Below are 24,873 nucleotides of genomic sequence, written 5' to 3' on the forward strand. Positions count from 1 at the left end.
GGTATGGTCACTTTATTTGTAAGTCAATAATATGAACTGCCAAAAATTTACCCTTTCATTAATGAATCCAGGGCCAAAAATGTACTCCAGGAAGGTACAAGTTTCTAAGTTAAGCCTCTTATGATGTCTAAGTCTTAAAAATTTGGGTAAAATTCTACTTTTGGCTATCTTAGAAAGGGGTTAGGTTAGGAAAATGAAACTTTCAGGGATGGGTCTACAGGCTAAAATATGTCCCGGGAAGGTATTATGAAGTACCTACCTCCACTCTTTCTCCCTCTAGAGGGTCCTGAAATTTGCCTACATGACAGGACTACTTATTGAAATTTTGACCAAACAACATTTTACCTTAATTTTCAGTTATCAGTTTCTCTTTCTCTGGATTTAGATATGAAAATGCAATTCTTTTTATTTGAGAGGAATTTTTAGCCATATCAATGTTGTTGTTTTTTTTTTCAAAATTTAGTAAATATATTTTCATATCTTTAAAAACTTATAAAATTGGATTGATTCAGGTTGTGAATCTGAAAACAACCTCGTTGTACTTCATTTAAACAGAAGATCTATTTTGCAAGGTTTCACTTATATAACCCACAGGTTTTTAAAGGTCATCAAAGGTCAGGACCCTCTAAAGGGAGAAGGAGTGGAGGTAGGTATTTCAAATTACCTTCCTGGGACATACTTTAGCCTGTAGACCCATCTCTGAAAATTTCATTTTTCTAACCAAGATAATCATAAGATAATCTTCCCAGATAGTCAAAAGTGGCTAAAGCAGAATTTTGCTAAAATTTGTCTTGGCCTATTTGACAAGTCTACCTAGGCTATTAGAATCTATACCTATTGAAATTTTGACAAAACAACATTTTGTGTTAATTTTCAGTTTCTTTCTCTTAGGTTTTAGTTATGAAAATGCAGTTCCTGTTTTTTGAGTAGAATTTTGAGCCATATCAGGTATATATTTACCATTTGATGAGGTGGGGGGGGAGGTAAAATTCATTTCCAATGCAAATAAATTTTATATTTAGATTCAGAATGAAATTTGATTCTGAAGGTATTTCTATTTATTGGCTATCTCATTAGTGACTTCATCAAATCAGAAAATTCATCTTGTAGGAATAAGTTTCACTAATATACAGAAAGTTTTTATTGAGTGTATTTTTAGAATGCATTTGACTTTTAGTTCTTGACTATTTTATTTTCCAAAATAATATTGGGTTTTATTGAATGCTAATATATTTTAAATGTTTATGTCATAGTTTAATAATATTTAAATTTTTATGTTGAAATATTATATTATAATAAAATTAAATTAATAATATTTTAATATTTTTTTAATAATCAGTCTTCTTGTAGATTTTCAAATCTTTCAATTATATTGCTATAGTAAACCCACATTCAAAGAGGTTTTTCCATTGGATTTTTGTAATTTTTGGCAATTGTATTACTTTTAAAAGCAGTTTTTGAAACCTAGCCTATTGCAATTAACTATTTGTTTATTATGCATTAGAGCTGATTAAGCTGTTTTTCCTAAAACAGGTAGAAAATTAATTACTATGTTTATTATCTGTATAATATTTATTATATGTTTATTATGTATTTATTTTATTATAAATATAAAGTAAATTAAAAAAAAAATAAATTATTTTTCAAGAAGTTCACTTTGATATTCTAACAATTTTTAATAGAGCACAGTAATATAGTTTTAAAATGTGCTATTGTAATTAATTAAGCTCTGTTGAGTATTTAGAAAATTATGAGACACATATTCAAACAAGAAACACATAGTAGGCTATATAAATATATTATTTCAGAACAAAACAAAGAACTAAAAAAATATGATTTGAATAAAAACCTCGCTAGCCTGCTTGGACAGTAGCCTACCTAATCTGGGACAATTATTTTGATTAGAATAAATATATCCTAAACATACATAACAGTCAGGTAATTTTTTTTTTAAATAAATTTTGAGAAAGTACCATTGAAAAGGTGAACAAACTACCCAATGCCTTTTTGTACTTTTTTTTTACTAATCCATCTGTACAAAAGCTACACATCCTGTACAACTATACACATCTGTACAAAAGCTACACATCCTGTACATCTATACACATCTGTACAAAAGCTACACATCCTGTACATCTATACACATCTGTACAAAAGCTACACATCCAGTACATCTATACCCATCTGTACAAAAGCTACACATCCTGTACATCTATACACATCTACAAAAGCTACACATCCTGTACATCTATACAAAAGCTGCACATCCTGTACATCTATACGCATTTGTACAAAAGCTAATCCATCTGTACACAAGCTACTGACTTGGTTACATTTATATTGATAATCATGTTTTTCTATTCATGCTTGAAAATTCAAGATAAGTGGAAGAATTGGAAAGGTTTTACCAAAGCAGGTGCCCAAAAAGCCCATTGACACACCAGGTAATGCAAAAATGATATACACATGGGGGGCAGAGTAACTACTTATACTGGGTTTAAAGGACCCATTCCCACCTCCTGAGAAAAGTGAATAACAGTGGCCTAATAATCCTTTTTTTGTACATTTAAGCCCCTTCCTCCACATGGTTGAATTATTGTGCACCTAAGTTGGTATGCCACAAATTAGGATTATTCACAAATGGTCTAATTTTTTGATTAAAAGTCAAAATTGTCAAAACCTTTACAGTAAAAGCTAGCCAAAGAATTTTGGTACCTTGGGTCCATAAAAGGAATAAACCTGTAGAATTTTGACAAGTTCTATTTGTTTCTTTTTTTATATATAAAATTATTGATTATTTTAAAACTGTTTGTTTCAAAATTCTTCAAATTTTAAAGACCCATTTAGCAATGTCAGCTATTAGTGACTTTAAACCTTTTAAATGCACTGTCCCATTGTGCATATGAACTAAAATATTTGATTTGAAAATTTTTAGGTTTCTATACTGTTTTGTTCTTTTAGTGTACAACTAGAGCATAATGTAATAAATTAAAATGCATTTTAAAGTATCTAAGATAGCAGTGTCATATGTACAATGCAATGAGCAATGTGGGCACAATGTATTATTTCTTTGTTTTTTTGTTTAGACCAGGGCACTTTGTATCAATGGAGTTGTCATACAAACTTTGTAACTGGCTCAATCAATTGAAAATCAAAGGGCAACTGACCCCCTCCCACACCTACCACTTCCCCAAACACATTCAATCAAAATTTTTAGATAGCCATTTTATTCAACATAGTTGAAAGTTCCAGAAATTATATATTTGAGGATGACACCCCCTCCCCACAGCCCTCAGGTTATGGGTTGTAAGTTATGCCCTGGGAGCATATAAGGTATATATAGAAAGGGTGATCGTATAGGCTTTGGAGGTGGCTCATTGGATTGGTAATTTGTTGTTGTAGAAACTTCAAAAAATGCTCATTCAATTGAAAATTGAGAGGACTGGTGCCCTTTTTTTTAGTCAAAACTGATTGTAGGGCAACAAGCCCCCCATACCCATTGATTCCCAAAACATATCAAATCAAAATTTTGAGATAGCCATTTTTTCCAGCATAGTTGAAAGTTCTGGAAATTATGTCTTTGACAACCCCCATACTTTCTCAAGACCAGAACATAATTTGCACTTTACTGATAACAAAATACATTTAAAATGTTTTCACTTGTTTAATATGTTTTTACCATATATATGAGGGGGAAGTCCTCCTCCTTGCACTCCAATTACTGACCAAATGTCTGGAGCCCTTTTTAAGAGTAACAAGAGTTTGGAGGGCAAGCAGCCCTTCTCTCAAGCCCATTCATTTTCCAAACACCCAGTCAAAATTTTGAGACAGCTATTTTTTCAGCATAGTAGAATGGTCCAGCAACTATGTCTTTAGGGATATTAGGCATATCAACCCCCCACAATTATGCAATTGGACTATTATTCTTTAAATCTAAATGTTGCTTTAAAATAAATCAAAAGGCATTGTGTATATGGTTGCCAATGAGACACCTCAGTAATATGTCGAGAACGACTGGGGTTGTTAAGTTGAAACTTTTGGAGATACTACAATTACTACTTCAGCTCTCACAATTTAATTAAATGAAAAGTGTGTAAGTATATCCAAGTTGCCAAAGAGCATAGATATAATCTTTTAGGAATGATATTAAGTTTAAATTTTCAGGTTGACTTCAGAATCTATTACGAGGGTTGTTTTTTAAGTAAGTACTGTTTTGGAATTAAAAAAAGACATGCAAAGATATTGTAATAATTTTATTTTTACATGAAAGCCTGTACCTTAATCTACTTTTCTACATAATTTCCGTGAATATTGAGGCACTTGTCATAATATGGCACCAGTTTTTGAATACCCTCCTCATAGAATTCTCCCGCCTGACTTGTTAACCACCGTATCACAACTGTTTTGACTTTGTTATCGTCTTGAAGATGCTGACCACCCAGGTGTTTCTTCAAGTGCAGGAACAAATGGTAGTCGCTGGGTGCCAGATCAGGGCTGTATGGAGGATGATCTAGAGTTTCCCATTTAAAAGATTTGATGAGATCTTTGGTCCAATTAGCCACATGTGGATAGGCATTGTCATGCAGCAAAATGATGCACTTACTCAACTTGCCACGTCTTTTGTTCTGGCAACGCAGATTGTTCAATGTCTCACAATAAGATGCTGCATTGATTGTCTTATTACGAGGCAGAAACTCCACTAGCAACACTCCTTTTTTGTCCCAAAAAACTGTGCACATGATTTTCTGGGCAGAAATTGTTTGCTTAAATTTCACTTTTTTGGGTGATGATGAATGTTGCCATTCCATGGATTGTTGTTTTGACTCTGGTGTGACGTAGGCCACCCATGTTTTGTCACCAGTAATAATTTGGTCTAAAAAATCTTCACCTTCATTGTGGTACTGCTCAAGGAAAGTTAATGCACTGCCTAAACGTTGGGTTTTGTGCAAATTCATCAACATTTTTGGAACCCAATGTGAACACAATTTCCAGTAATTCAAGTTCTCAGTCACAATGCGATACAAAACACTATGAGAATATTGAGGAAACCAGTCGCACATTGATGAAATTGTAGAGCATCTGTTTTCTCTCAGTTTTTGCACCAAATCTTCATTAAAGACTGAAGGATGCCCACTCCATTCTTCATCATGCACATTTGTGCAGCCATCTTTAAATGCCCTCACCCATTTCCTTACCATTCCATCACTCATAATGTTTTGTCCGTAAACTTCACAGATCTCACAATGAATATCGATCGATTTTATGCCTTTAGCACTAAGAAATTGTATAACTGCCCGTACTTCACAATTGGCAGGACTCAAGATTGTTGGAGGCATCTTAAACACTCAGTAAACAACGTATACAATTAAGAATCTGACTGTAATGGTGTCAGTGCATAGACAAGAGATGTAGGTAACCAGTGCGCATGTGCAGTATGATGACCTTAGCACAGTGGTGGCAGAATCGCAAAACGGTACTTACTTAAAAAACATGCCTTGTAAATTTAAATTTATACTGTCTATGTCAGGATTAAAAATTGTTGGAAAAGTTTCTCCACCATACAAAGAGCAACCCATAATATGGATTGTTATAGAAAAAAAAACTGAAAAGATATACAATATTATTTTTGTATGAAAAGACTGTCAGAAAATGAAATAAACAGAAATTAATTTTAAAAACTTTTCACAAAACAAGTTTTTTCAAAGAGTAGTAGAACTCCATTAAGGCAAGAATGAGCAAAACTAAGTTAAATTATCTACCTCAAGATTAAAACTACCTCAAGATTAAAACTACCTCAAATCACTATCAGTAAATAAATGAAGAAATTACTATAAATAGCTATATTGAACTCAAAACACGTAAAAATTAACATGAGTAAGGTTGTTAACCCCCATGCCTTATAAAGACCAGAACAAAATTGGTCCTTTACTGAAAACAAAATACTTTTGAAATGTTTTCACCTTTCCTACTTTCATAAATAAAACATGATCAAAATCTTAAGGAACAAGTGTCTATATGTCAATTAAACTGACAATCCATGTCATTTTTTTTTTCAGCAAAGCACAAATTATTTTCTGTACAAATTATGCTATCACAAATTTCAACATCATAAAACTGTATGCGTTATTTATTTCCATATCACAGTGCTTGATCAGCAAAAAAAAATTATCCAGGATTTTCAAATTTTAGAATTTTCTAATTTATCAAATTTATCTAGGATTTTCAAATTTTGCTCTCCTGCAAATTATTTTTGATACTTGGTAGTATAAAGATAACAAAAATAAATCTTTATCTGTCATTTGTCCAATGTACACATAGGTGCAGCAATTTAAGTGAGGAAAAGGAGTGGTCAAAAACTAAATGTGCAGTCCAGGTCCAAAATTTACCAATTGTCAGAGAGACTGTCTTGGAGGAATTTTGTGGAGAAACTAGAAAAATTGAAAATAGTTGGTTCCCTGAAAATGCATCTTGACAAATGGCAAAAAAAATTTGTTCGGCTTTTTCAAATTGGTTTAAAACTTTTCAAGAGTTATATCCTAGGCTAAGCGGATGGCCTGAAATGGGCCATCTGGATAATTTGTTCCATCTGGTCAGTTTGAAACGGACAGTTGCAAGTAGGCTAAGGGGAATCTAATGTATAAAAAAAATTTGCATCTCCTCCTTTTCCTAGTGTGCAATAGCATAAATAGCATAATGTATAGAAAATACTTTTATAAAGGTATTTTCAAATTTAAAATAATGAAATACTCTGTCATGGTATATTTGTGTAAAATCTCTCAGTATTAAGAAGGTCTTGTTTGTTCTATTATTGTAATTCTTACATCATCTGACCTTGAAACAATAAAGTAATGAAACAAAACCCTTTTTCAGTGTATTCCGAGTCTTTTCAGAATATTAATTTTAAAAAACTTTTTCCTCAAGACAGGTTTTTCAAAGAAAAGTAAAGAGCTCTATTAAGTCAAGGAAGAGCAAAAATTAAGTCAAATAATCTTCCAAGCATAAAACTACCACACACATAGTAGAACATAATTTCATAGTAGCTCATCATTGCACAAGAATTAAATGGCTTTGAAAAGTGTTGGTTTTCATGTGTGTTTTCCCTTCTTCTTTTTTTTATGTCCACTACTCTTACCCAAAGAAAAAATATCTTGATCATCCCTAAGGATTGGATTTTAAACACCTGACACCTGTGTAGTTATGTTTGGATTTAATTGTATCATTATCAGCCCATGAATTCTATTAAGCTCTGCTTAAAAATGTGGTGTTTCATTATTTCTATGGGCTAAAATTATTCCATTTGGAAGATTTGGGGTTTCTGCATTGTGCAGTTGTCTCAGTGTACCACTGGAACAATGATATTGGTATAAGCAAGATAGGGTGAATAAGAAGTTTGTCCTTTCTAGCCCATTAAATAGAGACAAGTTGTTCCAAGTGAAAGTAAGAAGCAATTTTGAAACTTAAAACAAGCAGAAACTAATTGATATACAAGGGGAGCTGCCCTTTCAATCCAATCTTTATGCTAAATTATTAAAGTTCTCTATGCTAAAGACAGTTCTCATTCAAATTCAAACGGTGTTTGAAAAGTATAGAAAAGATTTGTAACAAAAAGTAAAATTTAAAGTAAAGAGCAAGGGTCTAGGAGGGGATACCCCTCATATACAGAATAATTTCTGTTTGTTTTAAGTTTCAATGTTGCTCCTTATTCAGTTATAAAAAATTGTTTTTATTTAGTTTCATGATTATTTTCCAAATCTTGCTGGGGAATTCCACTCCCTTCTCCTTAGAGAATCCCCCCTCCCCCCAATAAATCTGTAAATTTCACATAATAAATACTATGTGTAAACATTGGGCAAAATGCATAACTTAAATCTGCCATTCTAAAAAAAAACACAAAATTACAGACTTTTGCAGATTGGATCTTGGAAGCTCTACAGCAGGGTTCTCTGATGTGCTGAATTGGATGGTGCAATTTTCTTTCATATAGTTTGGGTCTTTGTAGATGTTATCCCCAGCCCTTATTGAAAAATCAGGCACATTTTCAAAGGCTTGTAGCTTTTGATGGGTAACACTAAACTTAATTAATTGTATATATTTCAAATGAGCATAATAAACCAATTCTTGTGATGTAGTATTATTTGTTAGTATAGTTTGTTACTATGAACTGTCTGATAAACAAAACCAATGTCAGCATACCTGTAGACAGCATACCTCCACCATATTCCCCATACAAATCCCACTATTTCCCCATGCACATCCAATCAAAATTTTGAGATGACCATTTTGTTAAACATAGTTAAAAGGTCCAGAAACTATGTCTTTGAGAATGACAACCCCCACAGCCCTCTGGGCAAGGGTTGTAAGTTATGGCCTGGGGCATCTAAGGTACATATAGAAAGGATGATTGTATAAATTTTGGAGGGGGCTAATTGGATTGGTAATCTGAGGTTCTAGTGCATGTTTTAAAACTCAGAGTGATTGGAGGGTGGATACCCCCTACAACTTGCATTTTCCCAAAATGAATCTGATGCAAATTTTAAGATGGCCATTTGTTGTTGTAGAAACTTAAAAACAGCTCATTTGATTGGAAATTGAAAGAGCCAGTGCCCTTTTTAATAGTCGAAAATGATTGGAGGGCAACCAACCCCTTCCCATGCCCACCATTTCCCCAAACACATCCAATCAAAATTTTGCGATAGCCATTTTGTTCAGCATAATTGAAAGGTCCGGATATTATGTCTTTAAAGATGACAACCCCTTCTCAGCTCCCAGGGCAAGGGCAGTAAGTTATGCCCTGGGGCATATAAGGTATATATAGAAAGGGTGATTGTATAAACTTCAGAGGGGGCTCATTGGATTGGTAATTAGAACTTTTTGTGCCCTTTTTAAGATTCAGAGGGATGGGAGGGTGGATACCCCCCACACCTTGTATTTTTCTTAAATGTATCTAATAAGAAATTTTGAGATGGCCATTTGTTGCTGTAGAAACTTTGAAACCAGCTCATTCAATTGAAAATTTAAACAAATAGTCAAAAGAGATTGGAGAGCAACAAGCCCCCTCCCCATGCCCACCAAAATTTTGAAATAGCCATTTTGTTCAACATAATTGAAAGGTCCATAAATTATGTCTTTGAGCATGACAAACCCCCAACCCTCAGGGAAAATTGATATTTTTCTGAAATCCAACTGATATAATTTTTAGATGGCCATTTGTTGTTGTAGAAACTTCAAAAACAGCTCATTCAATTGGAAATGGAAAGGCCTCGTGCCTTTTTAATAGTCAAAAGTGACTGGAGGGTAACTAACCCTTTCCCATGCCCACCAATTCCCCAAATACATATGATCAAAATTTTGAGATAACTGTTTTGTTCAACATGATTGAAAGGTTTGGAAATTATGTCTTTGAGGATGCCATTTTGTTCAGCATAGTAGAATGGTCCAGCAACTGTGCCTTTAGGGACATTAGGCATATCAACCCCCACAATTATTCAATTGGCCAATTATGCTTTCAAAACTAAATGTTGCTTTTAAATAAATCAAAAGGCATTGTATTTATGGTTGCCAATAAGACACCTTAGCAATATATCGAGGACGACTGGGGGTATTAAGTTGAAGCTTTTGGGGATACTACTATTACTACTTCTGCTCTTATAATTTAAATAAATAAAAAAAGTGTAAGTGTATACAGGTTGTCAAAGAGGATAGATAAAATCTTTTGGGAATGATATTAAGTTTTATTTTTCAGGTCAATTTCAGAAGGTATAACATTAAATTAAAAATTATAGACTACTGTTTGTGTCTGGATTACAAATTGTTGAAAAAGTTTCTCAAACATATAAATAGCAACCCATACTATGGATTCTTATAGAAAAAACTGAAACAATATACAATATTAATTTTTCCATGATAAACACTCAATAAAAAACGAATGAAAATTAATTTAAAAAACTTCCCACAAGACAAGTTTTTAAAAGAAAAGGGAAGAGCTCCATTAAGCCAAGAATTAGCAAAAATTAATTCAAATATTCTTCCAAGCATGAAACTACCACAAGTCACTATCAATAAATAAAGGAAATTCAAAACTAACGGAAATTACAACAAATAGCCAAGTCAAACTCAAAACAAGCAAAAATTAAAATAAATAGGGCTGATAACAGCCATGCTTTTGCAAGACCAGAGGACAATTTGCGCTTTACTGAAAACAAAATATGTTTGAAATGTTATCACCTTTCTTACTTTCATAATTTTTTTTTATCAAAACATTAAGGAACAAATGTCAGTGTATGTCAATTAAACTGACAATCCAGAGATTTGTTCTTTGTTGTTCTTGTTTTGTTTTTCTGTTTTTCAGCAAAGCACATATTGTGTTCTGGTCTTGAGAAGACAAGGGGGTTATCAGTCCTACTCATGTTAATTTTTGCTTGCTTTGAGTTTGACTTGGCTATTTATTGTAATTTCTGTTTGTTTTGAGTTTCATTTATATATTGATACTGATTGGTGGTAGTTTTATGCTTGGAAGATTATTTGATTTGATATTTGCTTGTTCTTATCTTAATGGAGCTCTTTACTTCTCTTTGAAAAACTTGTCTTTTGGAATTTTTTTTTTAAATTAATATTCTGAAAAGACTCAGAATACACTGAAAAAGGGGTTTGTAGAGTATTTTTAGAGGGTTTTAGAGAGTATCAAGAATAATTTGTAGGCTAGCCCTAATAATATAGCCTAAAATTTGAAAATCCTGGAATTTTTTTTTCTGATCCAGCACTGTTTGTGATATGGAAATAAATTAAGCATACCTTTTTGTGACATTGAAATTTGTGATAGCTGTGTCTTTCATGTGTGTTTTCTGTTCTTTTTTTTTCTATGGCCACTACTCTTACCCAATGCAAAATATCTAGACCATCCACAAGGATTGAATTTTAAACACCTTACACCTGTATAATTATGTTTGGACTTAGTTGTATCACAATCAGCCCATGAATTCTATTGAGCTCTGCTTAAAAATGCAGTGTTTCATTATTTCTATGGGCTAAAATTATTCCATTTGGAAGATTTGGGGTTTCTGCACTATGCAGTTGTCTCAGTGTACCACTGGAACAAAGACATTAGTATACGCAATATAGGGTGAATAAGATGTATGTCCTTCCTAGCCCATTAAATAGAAAGACAAGTTTTTCCAAGTGAAAGTAAGAAGCAATATTGAAACTTAAAAGAAGCAGAAACTAATTGATATACAAGGGGAGCTGCCGTTTCAATCCCATCTTTATGCTAAGTTATTAAAGTTCTCTATGCTAAAGACTGTTCTCATTCAAATTCAAACTGTGTTTGAAAAGTTTAGAAAAGAATTGTGACAAAATATAAAAATTTAAAGTAGAGAACAAGGGTTAAGAAGGAGGTACCCTCCTCATATACAGAATAATTTCTGTTTGTTTCAAGTTTCAATGTTGCTCCTTATTCAGTTATAAAATTTTTGTTTTTATTTAGTTTCTGATTATTTTCCAAATCTTGCTGGGAAATTCCACTCTCTTCTCCTTGGAGAATCCCTCCCCCCTCCCAAATCTGTAAATTTTACAATAAAAAATACTATTATGTAAACATTGGGCAAAATGCATAACTTATAGCCCCTTCCCAAGGGGCAGTAAAGGAGGTCATGCCATCCCCACAGGCATAGTTATTGGACCATTCAACTATGCTGAATGAAATGGCTATCTAAAAAATATCCCCACGGGCATATAAGGTTTTTATAGATAGAATTGCCGTAAAACTTCAAAAGGGGCTTATTCAATTGGAAATTGAGAGGGCTAGTCCCCTTGTGAATAGTCAAAAGTGACTGAAGAGTAACGGACCCTTCTATGATATCCACATTTCTTCCAAACGTATTCAAGCAAAATCTTCAGATAGCCTTTTTGTTCATCGTAGTAGAAAGTTCTGGAAGTTAGGTCTTTGAGAATGACACCCTCCCTTCAGCCCTCAGGGCAAGGGTTGTAAGTTATGCCCTGGGGGCATATAAGGTTTTTATTGAAAGTGTTGTTGTAGAAACTTCAAAACGGTTCATTTGATTGGAAATTGAAAGGGCTAGTGCCATTGTTAACAGTAGAAAGTGATTGGAAAGCAACTAACGCCCCTCTTACGCCCACCATTTCCCCAAACACATCCAATCAAAATTTTTAGATAGTCATTTTGCTTAACTTAGTTGAAAGTTCTGGAAATTAGGTCTTAGAGGATGGCAACCACCCTAATAGCCCTGAGGGTAAGGGTAGCCTTGTCATTTCAAAAAGGGCTCATTCGATTGGAAATCAAAAGGCCTAGTGCCCTTTTTAACAGTCGGAAGTGATTGGAAGGCTTGACATTTTTTATAGTAAAGATCAATGTGGGTATAATGTACTATTTTTTGTTGTTGTTGCTATTTAGACCAGGGCACTTCGTATCAAAGGATTTGTCATGGGAACTTCGAAAAGGCTCATTCAATTGAAAATAGAAAGGGCTGATGCCAAATTTAATAGTCGAAAAAAATTGGAGGGCAACTAATCCCCCAGAACAAAATTTGCACTTTACTGAAAAAAAATACAAATGAATGTGCATTTTCAGTTTTATATACATATACTGATATTTAGTAATCAAAATGTTAATATTATTTGATTTATTAAAGTTATAAAAGTAAAAACATTTATATTTTTCAGTAAAATGCAAATTTTGTTCTGGCCTTGGGAAGGCATAGGGTTTATGAGCCCAACTTATGTTAATTTCTGCTCGTTTTGAGTTTGACTTGGTTATTTATTGTAATTTCTGTTTGTTTTGGATTTCATTTATTTAAAAATGCTGATTTGTGGTAGTTTGACGCTTGGTAGATTATTTGATTTTTTTTGCTCATTTCTTGTTTAATGGATTTCTTTACTTTTCTTTGAAAACTTATTTTGTGGAAAAAGTTTTTTAAATTAATTTCTGTTTGTTTTATATTGACATAGTCTTTTCAGGGAAAACGAAAACAATACTTTAAATCTTTTCGTTTTTCGAGACTTTTATAGTTTGGCCTGCTATTTGTATGCTTGAGAAAAACTTTCAGCAATTTTTAACAATATACACCCTTTTAAAAATCTGGACACAAATAGTACTGTTTAATTTAGTTTCATACCTCCTCTAGTTGACCTGAAGTGGAAAACTTGATTCCATTCGCAAAACAAATCTGTTTACTTTCTTTGATACCTTGGATACAATTACGCTATTTTGATTTGGTTATATTTAAGAGCAGAAATGGAGGGTGGGAGTGGAAGGGGGATTAGTTGCCCTCTAATCACTTTGACTATTAAAAAGGGTATTAGCCCTTTCTATTTTCAGGGCACAAGCCACTCCAATTTCCAATTGAATGAGCGCTTTTCGAATTTTCTACGACAACTTCTTTGATACAAAGTGCCCTGCTCTAAAGGAAAAAGTTAATAAATAATACATTGCGCCAACGGCGTTTTTATGTGCCCTCAGGGCATAACTTAAAACCCTTGCCCTGAGGGTTGTGGGGGAGTGTCCTCCTCTTTACTTAGTCCCTGTTTCTTGTCTTGTTCTCGAGTTCCCTGTTCTTTGCTTAGGCAGTGCAATCGTGCTGCCTATGATTTATACAACAACTTCCTATATAAACCTTATATGCCCCCAGGGCATAACTTACAACCCTTGCACTGAGGTTGCTGAGGGGGTTATTATCCTAAAAGACCTAATTTCGAGAACGTTTTACTACGTTGAACAAAATGGATTTCTCAAAATTTTGATTGGATTTGTTTTGGAAAATGGTGGGCATGAGAGGGGGATTAGTCGCTATCTATCACTTTCAACTATTAAAAAAGGCACTAGCCCTTTCAATTTCCAATTGAATGAGCCCTTTAGAAGTTTCTATGACACGCTTTAAATAAAAACTTTATATGCCCCAGGGCATAACTGACAACCCTTGCCCTGAGGGCTGTGGGGGGAGGGGTTGTCATCCTTAAAGATCTAATTTCCAAAACTTTCAACTACATTGAATAAAATGGCTATCTAAAAATTTTGATTGGATGTGTTTGGGGAAAAGGTGGCTGTGAGAGGGGGGTTAGTTGTCCCAAAATCACTTGACTATTAAAAAGGATACTATCCCTTTGAATTTCAAATCGAAAGAGCCCTCTTTCAAGTTTCTACGACAAAGATTTCAATAAAAACCTTATGTGCCCCCAGGGCATAACTTATAATCCAACCTTATGTGCCCCCAGGGCATAACTTATAATCCTTGACCTGAGGGTTTTGGGGGAGTGTCCTCCTGAAAAATATATTTTCTAGCTGGAAATCAACTACGCTGAACAAAACGGCTATCTCAAAATTTTATTGGATGTGTTTGGGGGAATAATGGGCGTGGGGGGGGGGCTAGTTGCTCTCCAATCACTTTCAACTATTAAAAAGGACACTAGCCCTTTGAATTTCCAATTGAATGAGCTTTTTTTGAAGTTTCTACAACACCTTTTAAAACCTTATATGCACCCAGGGCATAACTTAAAACCCTTGCCCTGAGGGTTGTGGGGGAGTGTCCTCCTCAAAAATATATTTTCTATCTGGAAATCAACTATGCTGAACAAAATCGCTGTCTAAAAATTTTGATTAGATGCGTTTTGGGAAATGATGGGCGTGGGGAGGGGGAGGGGTTAGTTACCCTCCAATCAATTTCAACTATTAAAAAGGGCACTAGCCCTTTGAATTTCCAATCGAATGAGCCTTTTGGGAATGACGGGCATGGGGGGGGGGCTAGTTACCCTCGAATAACTTTTGACTTTTAAAAATGGGACTAGAACTCTCAATTTCCAATCGAATGAGCCCTTCTTGAAGCTTCTACGACGACCCCTTCCATATGAAGTGCCCAGCTCTAAAGGAAAAAAAAAATTAATAAATAGTACATTGTGCCAACGTCGTTCTTATATGCCCTCTGGTTATAACTTAAAACCCTTGCCCTGAGGATTTTTGGGACGTTTCCTTCTCAGAAACATATTTTCTATCCGGAAATCAACTACGTTGAAAAAAATAGTTGTCTCAACATTTTGATTGGATGTGTTTGGGGGAAGGATGGGCATGGGGGGGGAGGGCTAGTTACCCTCCAATAACTTTTGACTATTAAAAAGGGCACTAGTCCTTTGAATTTCCAATTGAATGGGCTTTTTTTGAAGTTTCTACAACAACACCTTTTAAAACCTTAAATGCCCTCAGGGCATTTAAGGACAGGGAGGGTTGTCCCAATATTCTCAATATGTTTGATGTGCTTTGAAGACCCCCCACCACATCCTGACAATTAAATAGCAGCAGCTTTATTTCTTTATGGCTCCTGTCCACAAGGTTTGTATTTTTGTTTATCTAAGCTGGTTTATCTCAGTTATTGTAGCTAGGCACCTGTGGTATTTTGCCTTGCTGAAAAAGTGAAAATTGTCAGAATTTGACCAAAGATAAATATTAAGGTTCCTTGTCAGAATTTGACCAAAGATAAATAGTAAGGTTCCTTGTTTCCATGAAAGGAAAGCAACATCTAAAGTTTTTTTAGATTTTTTTTTCTGTTTTCTATGATATTGGCAATTATTTGACACCTTTAGTGTCAAAATACTTTTTACTACTATTTTTTTTTAATGGGCAAGGGTCAGTATTGTGGGAGATGGTACAATTGTAGTGGATTCAGTACATTTTCCTCTGACCTGTACATCTGTACAACTTTTTCTTGAAGTTGAAAATTAAGTACAGTTTTGCCAAACTGGTACAAATTCAGTATATTTGCTCCAAAATTCATTGATTTTTCCTGATGGCCACGATTAGGACTCTCAAAACTGCCAAAAATACTGAAGTTTCTTGATTTCTTTATCTTCTATTTTGATCTGAAGAGACTATAGGTTTTTTGTAAGCATTCCTTTTCAATTGTTCATTTCAAAAACGCTGTCATCAAATACAACACTCTAAAACTATGCTCATTTAGTTTGATTGTTAAGGTAGGCCTGCTGAAGTATGCTTAAGATTTGACCCACTGGTAATTCTTGGATATGTAGTGGTATACTCAGCTAGTTATATATATACTGCTCTTATCAAGTTTGGAATAATTCATGGGTTCAGGCAACAATGGCAATGCAGCTTTAAATAGTTCAATGTAAATATATGCAAGTAGATTTGTGGTAAATATTTACATTTTCATATAATTTAGCTGCTATGAAAGTGAATACATCCCTTAATGCCTTTATTGATGCTCTTTCTATATTCAATATTTTCTTCTGGGGAAACTACATTTTGAGTCTGTGAACTTGTGGTCCAAAATAGCAGGACTCGTGCATTCCTTTTTAAAACTACCATGAACTGATGGAGCCCGTCTATTGTTCATTTAATTTTCAGTTGGGTAATTCAGAATGGATTATACTGCCATGTTTTTGGTGAACTCACCACTGTCCCCAACTCTCTCCTTGCTATTTTTCATTGTAACTAAAACCAACTGCTCAAATATGCAATGTGCTTGCAACAGAAATGGCATGAAATGCACCAGGGCCTCTGTGTTGCGTAGATGTTGCGTAGTTTTTTGGAGTAGATGATCTGGAAGATAACAAAGATTTATGAATATTGATAATTCGTTTTTTTTCACATTTTTATATTATATAACTGAAAAAGTCAAGAACGTTTAATTGTTAGTTAAACCATTGAAATGGGCAATAGTTGTCATTGTACATTTTAAGACTGGTTTCTTTCAGATTCGGCCTGGTTACACTAATGGAATATTTAAATAAAAGTTAAAATTTTATATTCAATTAAAGGTGATTTCCATAGTCACCATGATATAGTACCCTATTCTAGACATCAATTTTATTGTTGTACACCTTTATATGGAAACACAACTTTCACCTCCTCAAAATCCACCTCAACCTCTAAAAACCTAATTTTTAGTTTTAAGTTCAATAAGGATGATTTTCATATTCACTGTAGTCTAGTTCCCTAACCTAGACATCAATCTTGTTGTTATATGCCTTTATATAGAAGCACAAAGTTCACCTCCTCAAAATCCACCTCAACCTCTAGAAACCTAATTTTTAGTTTTAAGTTCAATAAGGATGATTTTCATATTCACTGTAGTCTAGTTCCCTAACCTAGACATCAATCTTGTTGTTATATGCCTTTATATAGAAGCACAAAGTTCACCTCCTCAAAATCCACCTCAACCTAAAAAAAATCAAATTTTTAGTTTTACATTGAAATGAAGGGGATTTTCATTATCATCCTGATCTAATACCATATTCTATATATAAATTGTGTTGTTGTACGCCTTTAAACTGAAGCACGAATTTCACCTCCTTAAAATCAACCTCAACCTAAAGAAACCTAAGTTATAATCTTACGTTCAAATCAAAGTGATTTTCATAATCACCCTGATTTATTACCCTACTCTAAACATCAACTTTGGTGTTGTACGCCTATATATGGAAACACAAATTTCACCCCTCAAAAGTAACCCCAACCTCAAGAAAACATATTTGTGAAGCAGAATGATGAGCAAACTGCATATTGGGAATCAGCGCATATTTTTAAGTTGGATAGTCAAAGAATCATTCCTCTTATAATGTGTTTCGGGTCAAACCGTTCTGTTCTTGGACTAATAATTTAGGCTATATATTTGCATATTAGGAGAGGGGGGCTAAGTATTTTTACAGCGCAACTAACCTAAACCAAGCCCCCCTCCTTATGTGCAAATATATAGCCCAAATTATACAAGTCCCACGCATTCTGTCTAAATCCAATGAATTGTATCATCCGTCACTTGTTTTTGTAGCTATGAAACCGGTTTTTAGAGATGTAAACTAAGCGTAATTCTTTAGTGTGTTCTGTATTATAACAAGTACCTTTAGGAGTTGCAGAAACTAGAACATGAAATTAGATGGAATATCCCTGGGATTGGAAATACGAAACTAGGGGACACCAAATTTATTTAGTCAAGCAGGAAGGATGGGGTGCATAGACAGAGAGTAGGCCTCATGCTGAACGAGGAGGCTGCTAAGTTTTTCTTACGTTGCGAAGATATTAATAATAGAACACTAATTGCTCATTTTACAACTGAAAAGTGCAAGGTATCAGTCATTGTAGTATATCCCCCTGTAGAAGCGACTGATGGAGATAGTAGTAACTACCAGACCAGGCTGGTAGAAATGGGGATAGATGGTATACTAGGCAAGGTAAAATTGATATTCTATACTAGGTAAAATTTATTCTCGAAAGAGAACGTTATCCACTGTAATTACTAATCATTGAAGACAATGGTTGCCCATAGCTTCAGCCCTGTCCCTAAAGAGTGTTTTTCATGATGCTGCAGGCTAGAAAAATCATTTCAGAAGATATCACTCACATGTGACTTAACTCACTTTAAGTTGTTTTCAAATTGTAAATTGTTTTCTGACTTCAAACTGTCCGCATACTTTACCCCCCCCCCCCCAATGTGCAAAGATATAGCCCAAATTATATATTTCCCATATATTCTGTCACTTGTCTTTGTCTTGTGTCGCGCTACAATCGGTTTTGTTCTTGAGTTTTACACAGCATAAACTTCAGTGAGTTGCCCATAATACACAAGTACCAAAACTCCTTCCCCCTACGGAAATTAAGAAATAAAACTCAAATAAAATTTTCAAATTTGGAAAGCCTTCTTTTCCATGGGGGGTGTAAAGTATTTGGACAGTTTGAAGTCAGAAAACAATTCTTTCTAGGTATATGGCCACTAAAAAATTACAGAAGAATAGCTAGGTGTCTGGAAATTTTGTTAACTAAAAAAAAAAAAATCCCAGTATAAAGTAAATTTAATGTTTCATTTAAGTGTTTTTTCAAAGTGTTAAGCGTTTTTTTTTTTTTCAATGACCGTTTTTCCAAGTATTAACTACTATTATTAGGTTAATGTGATGTTTCATTTAAGTGTTTTATGATGATCGCTGATCAAAGTTTATGTTATTTGTGCCTTTCATTTATGTTATTTTACTGTGTTCATAGTCGTATTTTTGGCTTTAAAATACACTTATTTATCTGTTCACAAAGCCAACTGTCCTTTCAAAGGATAACCCAACCTTCTTAAACTTTTTGGTGCCATATGTTTTAGCTTAATTTTAATGATAGTTCACCTATATATTTTTTCTTTTTTATTTTTTTTATTTGGCACCCACTATTGCCAAAAATTGCAGAAGTTCGTTCATATGGAAGTCTTTTCACCACAAATGGATTTGTGTTTTTTTTTTCTAAGTTTTTAAGATACTTCTGGTGTGTAAATTCCTCTTTTTCCCGTTCCTTGAAGACATGAGACGTCTTCCTTTCTTAGATATTCTAGTGCACCGAAATGATACATGTTTTGAGCTTGGATTCTATAGAAAACCCATACATAGTGACCGTTATAATCATTCTTCATCTGTGAAAAGAGGAGTTGTAACTTCTCTAGTTGAGAGAGCATTGCAAGTTTGTTCAACACGCTTCCTGGATTCAGAGCTCGACCACCTTAGAGATATTTTATTTGGGAATGGTTATCCAATTAGTATAAAAAATTCTGTAATTGTTAAACCCATTAAAAGAATATCAGATAGTTACACGGAAAACGCAAATCAAAGGGAAAATTCAGTTGATCTTGGTCTCCCGCACGTTAAAGGGGTTTCAGACCACATTGCAAAAAATCTGAGAAAAAATAACATTTACACTATAGACCCAGGAAACTATCAGTTCCCAAATTTATCATAGGCAGCGCAATCGCGCTGCCTAAGTAAAGGACGATGTTGGTACAATCTTTTTATTTCCTTTAGACCAGGGTACTTCGTATCGAATGAGTTGTCGTAGAAACTTCGAAAAGGGCTCATTCGATTGGAGTGGCTTGTGCCTTTTTAATAATTGAAAGTGATTGGAAGGCAACTAACACCCCTTCCACACCAACCATTTCCCCAAGCATACTCTATCGAAATTTTAAGACAGCCATTTTGTTCAGCGTAATTGATTTCCAGATAGAAATTATGTCTTTGAGGAAGACACTCCCCCATAACACTCAGGGCAAGGGTTGTAAGATATGCCCTAGGGGCATATAAGGTTTTATAGAAAGCGTTGTTGTAGAAACTTCAAAAAAGGCTCACTCAATTGGAAATCGAATGAAAATGAAAGTTCAGGAAAATAGGAAATCTATGAAAAGGAAAATGAAAATTCTGGAAATTAGGTCTTTGAGGATGACAATCCCCTCACAGACCTCAAGGCAAGGGTTGTAAGTTTTGCCCTGGGGGGTATTTAAGGTTCTTATAGAAAGCGTTGTCGTAGAAACTTCAAAAAGGGCTCATTTGATTGGAAATTGAAATGGATAGTGCCCTTTTTAATAGTCAAAAGTGGAAGGCAACTAACACACCTTACACGCCCACCATTTATCTAAACACAACCAATCAGAATTTTGACATAGTCATTTCGTTCAAAGTAGTTGAAAGGTTCGGGAATTATATCTTGGAGGATGACACTCTCCCCACAGCCCTCAGGGTAAGGGTTGTAAGTTATGCCCTGGGGGCATATAAGGCTTTTATTAAAAGCTTTGTTGCTGAAACTTCAAAAAAGGCTCATTCGATTGGAAATTCGAAGGGCTAGTGCCTTTTTAATGGTCGAAAGTCATTTGAGGGCAACTAACCCCCCTCTCACGCCCACCTTTTCCCCAAACACATCCAATCAAAATTTTTAGATAGCCATTTTGTTCAACGTAGACAAAAGTTTTGGAAATTAGGTCTTTGAGGATGATAACCCTTTTTAGTAATTTTAATGTATAATGTTATTATAATGAAAACATCAGGGTGATTTTTTTTATCTTTGTTTAAAAGGGTTGTTGCTAATATTAACGGACAAACAACAATTGGTTGGTCACGCTATTTTAAAATTTGATTTTTTATATTAAATTTTCCCTCATATATTTTTCCATAATTATATCGAGAAACAATGCTTTAGCATGGCCTACAGTAAGGAGTTATAATTCTTCAATGTATGATTTTATTTTTCTCGGAGCCACTTCTTTTGCCATATTACACATGTGAACAGGTTTTCCAGAAGTGTATGTTTTAATTAAATTAAAAACTAATGTTTTTCTATGAAAAGTAAACAGCTAAACAAACAGGCTATTGCAAAGAACTGTAAGTAAACAGTGACCTGTTCTAAATGTAACTATAATTGATTATGTGATGCTTAACCAAAAATAACGCTTTAGTGACAAAATAAAAAATATCACAAGCAAACTACAACTGTAATTATCAACACATAACCCTGTAGATTAAACAAGTTTAATGACTTCAATCTAAATTGGACAAACTTGTGAAACATTTATAGAATTCATTACAGGCTACGAAAGATGAATTCATTACAGTTAAAATAACAGAAAACAATGACGCAATTTCGTCAAAATCCTGGAAGGGGGGCAAAGTTGGAGTCAGTTTTTCCAAATCAATTGACAATGAAAGTGAAAGTGAAAGAATGCAAAATGAGCCATATAGTACTATAAAGGCAAAGATATACTAAATAAAACAGACCCATTTCTCTGGATGCTTGTAATATGCAGGTTTATCTAGTTTTGGCACGATTTTTGGAGAAATTAAAATTTCAGTTGGGTAGGGGGAAAACTGGGGTCTGGAGAGGAGGAGGAATGGGGTCTGGAGGGGCCAGTTGCCCCCTGCCCCATAGAAAATTACACCCTGCTGAAAAATTGAATATATTTAAATCAGAGACCTGCTGCTTATAGCTTTCTGGCTGCAGATGAATTTTAGCCTATTTTGTGGACCTCTCAAGTAACATTACCTTTTCGCATCAGAAGTGCACTTTAAATATATTTTTTTTTTGAAAAATTTATCAACGTTTTCTTTTTCACCCCTCAATAAGATAAGTTGTTTAACCTGATTTTGGACTATTATCGATATTATAGAGTTTGAAGTTGGAGATGTTGATCTACCACCTTTTGTTGCCTACTGTGGCCGTCGCGTATATTAGAAATTAAATCAAATAACTTGCGCGTTAGTTAATTAAATTTTGATTTAATTGAATTGAATGTGATATATTTAAAATCAAGTAGTTGCGGGCATCAAGCCATGGCTAATTGTAGAAAAAGCCAAGGCAGATAGTCCGAGTGAGTAATTGGCAAATCTTGCATAAGCCCTTTTTAAGACTGTATAAAAATGATGTCATTTCACTTGTTGATAGAGAAATCTATCTTCCATCTGTCCATACTTTATTTTTAGGACAGAACTAAGGTAGATAGTCATAGAACTAAGGGGATAAAGGATCGGATTGATTTTGGGTTGATGCGGTTTTGGTTGATTTTGGGTAAGAGATAGCATTAGACACATGTGGAAAAGTATTTTCAATAAATTAGGTGTTAACAATCCAAAAACAATTACTTCTAGCTCACATATGTTCCAGTGTGTTTTACTGCTTTTGATGGAAAAATTCCTGATGTAGCATTCTCCCTCAATAGTTTTGACCCGTGTGTACATATAGCTACTAACAGATTTATTGAAAGTAGTTTAATAGGTGTGTTATGACTATTTTATCTATTGTTGGAACTGAGTTCCACAGCTAGTATAGTAGGGCTATAGTATAGTATAGTAGGGCTCCTTAGTTCTGACTTTGTTTGTCTGCCACAAAGACCAAGGAGCAGTTCATGAGAAACATTCAAAAAATCATATCAATTATCTCAACTGGGAAATAAAAATCATGATTAGTAGCCACTAAGACATCTCTTTGCTGTTAGAGACATAGAGGAACATTTTTTTTTCTTGACTTTATTTTTGCTTTCTTTAAGGCAGTTTGGACCAATTAAACCATCATAGGTAAGATAGTAAGAAATACACTCATCAGAAAAATGTCTAATGCAGAATAATTAACTTACACAGCACGACAATCCATAGGCAATTTCTATGGAAAACATCTAGCAAATCTTCATCTGCTTTTCGGAGCGCCCATTCTTCAGAACCATATTTAACCACTGTCATTACTGTAGCTTTCAATATTCTAATCTTGGTTCATGCACTTACCTTCCTATTCTTCCAAACTTTTTTTCAACTGCAAATAAACACCCTGGGCCTTGTCTATTCTACTTAGAACAGTTTCACTGCACCCACCATCTTTACTAACAATACTACCAAGGTAAGTGAAGCTGTCATCAACTATCTCTCTTCCAATGGGAAATCATCCTTTCTGTCCTCTTATAGGCTTAAACTTTCTGCACCTTGTGCTTATGACACAAAAGAAAACATTACCAGGAGGGTCTCTTCGACCCATCTCAAGGCTGAAATTTTTCCTCAACAGGGAAGATTTTAAGATTTTTTAAAATCTTTTCGATTTTTTGAACATTCTTTTTTTAATCTTTCTGATTGATTTTTTGAACCTGTACCCAAGCCAAGGGGCTTTCCTACCCTGGCATTGTTTGAACATGATTTGTTTTACATTTCAAACGACGATTTTTTTTTAGCTGAATATAAGCTACCCTGCCATAAGCCCCGAATCTTATTCAGAAAAAAAATGCCCAGAATACGGGATGGCTTAACCCATTTCAAGGCCGAAATTTTCCCTCAATGGGGGATTTTAAAAGATTTTTGAAACAAATATATGTAACCTATGCCATTCTTGCCCTGACATTGCTTGAACAGGATTTGTTTTATGTTTAAAATGACATTTTTTTTAGCTGAATATAAGCTACCCTGCCACTGGGGCTCAAAAGGTTTTTGAAATAGATGATGAGAAGAAGCTTAGAATTTTCTATGATAAGCGTATGGGCCAAGAAGTAGAAGCTGATAGCCTTGGTGATGAATGGAAAGGATATATCCTCAAAGTATCTGGAGGAAATGACAAACAAGGGTTCCCTATGAAACAGGGTGTACTCACCAATGGTAACATTTCATATTTTTTTTATTTTAATCCAAGTTTTTTTTTTTTTTTACTTTATTAATAAACACAATTATAACACTTCACAATTTACAGCTACTGCACTAATTAAAAAGACCTAAGTTTTTGCCGGTGTGCAGTAAAACGGCTAGCCATTTAAAAACACGAACAAACAACAATTAGATAAACGAAAAATGGGGGGATGGGAGGGGGAGCAAACCAAACTCCTTTACATTATCAATTCCAAATTAACTCCCATCTCCCGACCTCCCTACCCCAGGACTAATCTAAGTAATCTTTAGTTTAATCAAAAGTTTTATTATTAATTTTATTTTTTTAATTTTATTACTAATCTAAATTTTCAATTAGTTAAATTTTAAATATAAATTATAAATTAAAACTATAAAAAACTAAATTTTAATAATTAATCTAAATTTAGTCAAACTTTTTAATGTAAGTAAATGTAAATAACCCCGTAATTTGAAAGGAATTGTAGTGGCAAGTACTTCAATCTTATGCTAGAGTATTCAATGCTTCCAAATGTTAACAATAAGTACTGATTGTTAAATACCTAGATGTAAATGTACTTGATTAACACTTGAAATATTTTTTTCTATCTTAAGGGATTATTTGGTAAATACTTGTTTTATTAATAAACATTTGGTCCCGCAAGGGAGGTCAAATTTATCTACTTGCGAACCATAGACCATGTATCCCCATTTGGGCCCCCTCTTTAATGAAATATAGCGATTTTAATATTTAAACCTTTGTGCATAAATATAATATGCACATTTCCAAATATCATAATCATTTTTGCCGCAAATGAATTTTACCCCCACCCGTATGTATACCAATTCAGAGTTTATATTTGCACATTAGGGGGAGGGGGTAAAATTTATTTCTGATGGAAATGAGAGATACGTTTAAACTTTACTCCCAGCCCCCTAAAGTGCAAATATATTGGTCCCAGTAGAGAGATCAAATTGAGCTACTTGTGAACC

General features: G+C 34.1%; 1 protein-coding gene across 1 annotated transcript in view; it reads left to right on the forward strand.

Annotated features, from left to right (window-relative positions):
• The window catches only part of RpS6 (ribosomal protein S6), a 56,078-nt gene that overhangs the window by 677 nt on the left and 30,528 nt on the right, over positions 1–24,873 (forward strand). The window contains exon 2 of the mRNA XM_089101880.1: positions 23,673–23,877. Within this exon, the coding sequence (XP_088958006.1) occupies positions 23,673–23,877 (205 nt within the window). The remainder of the gene's footprint in view (positions 1–23,672; positions 23,878–24,873) is intronic.

This window comes from Artemia sp. Qi Xiang Cuo, chromosome 15 (assembly GCF_049724085.1).
Source record: "Artemia sp. Qi Xiang Cuo chromosome 15, ASM4972408v1, whole genome shotgun sequence".
Classification (NCBI taxonomy): domain Eukaryota; kingdom Metazoa; phylum Arthropoda; class Branchiopoda; order Anostraca; family Artemiidae; genus Artemia; species Artemia sp. Qi Xiang Cuo.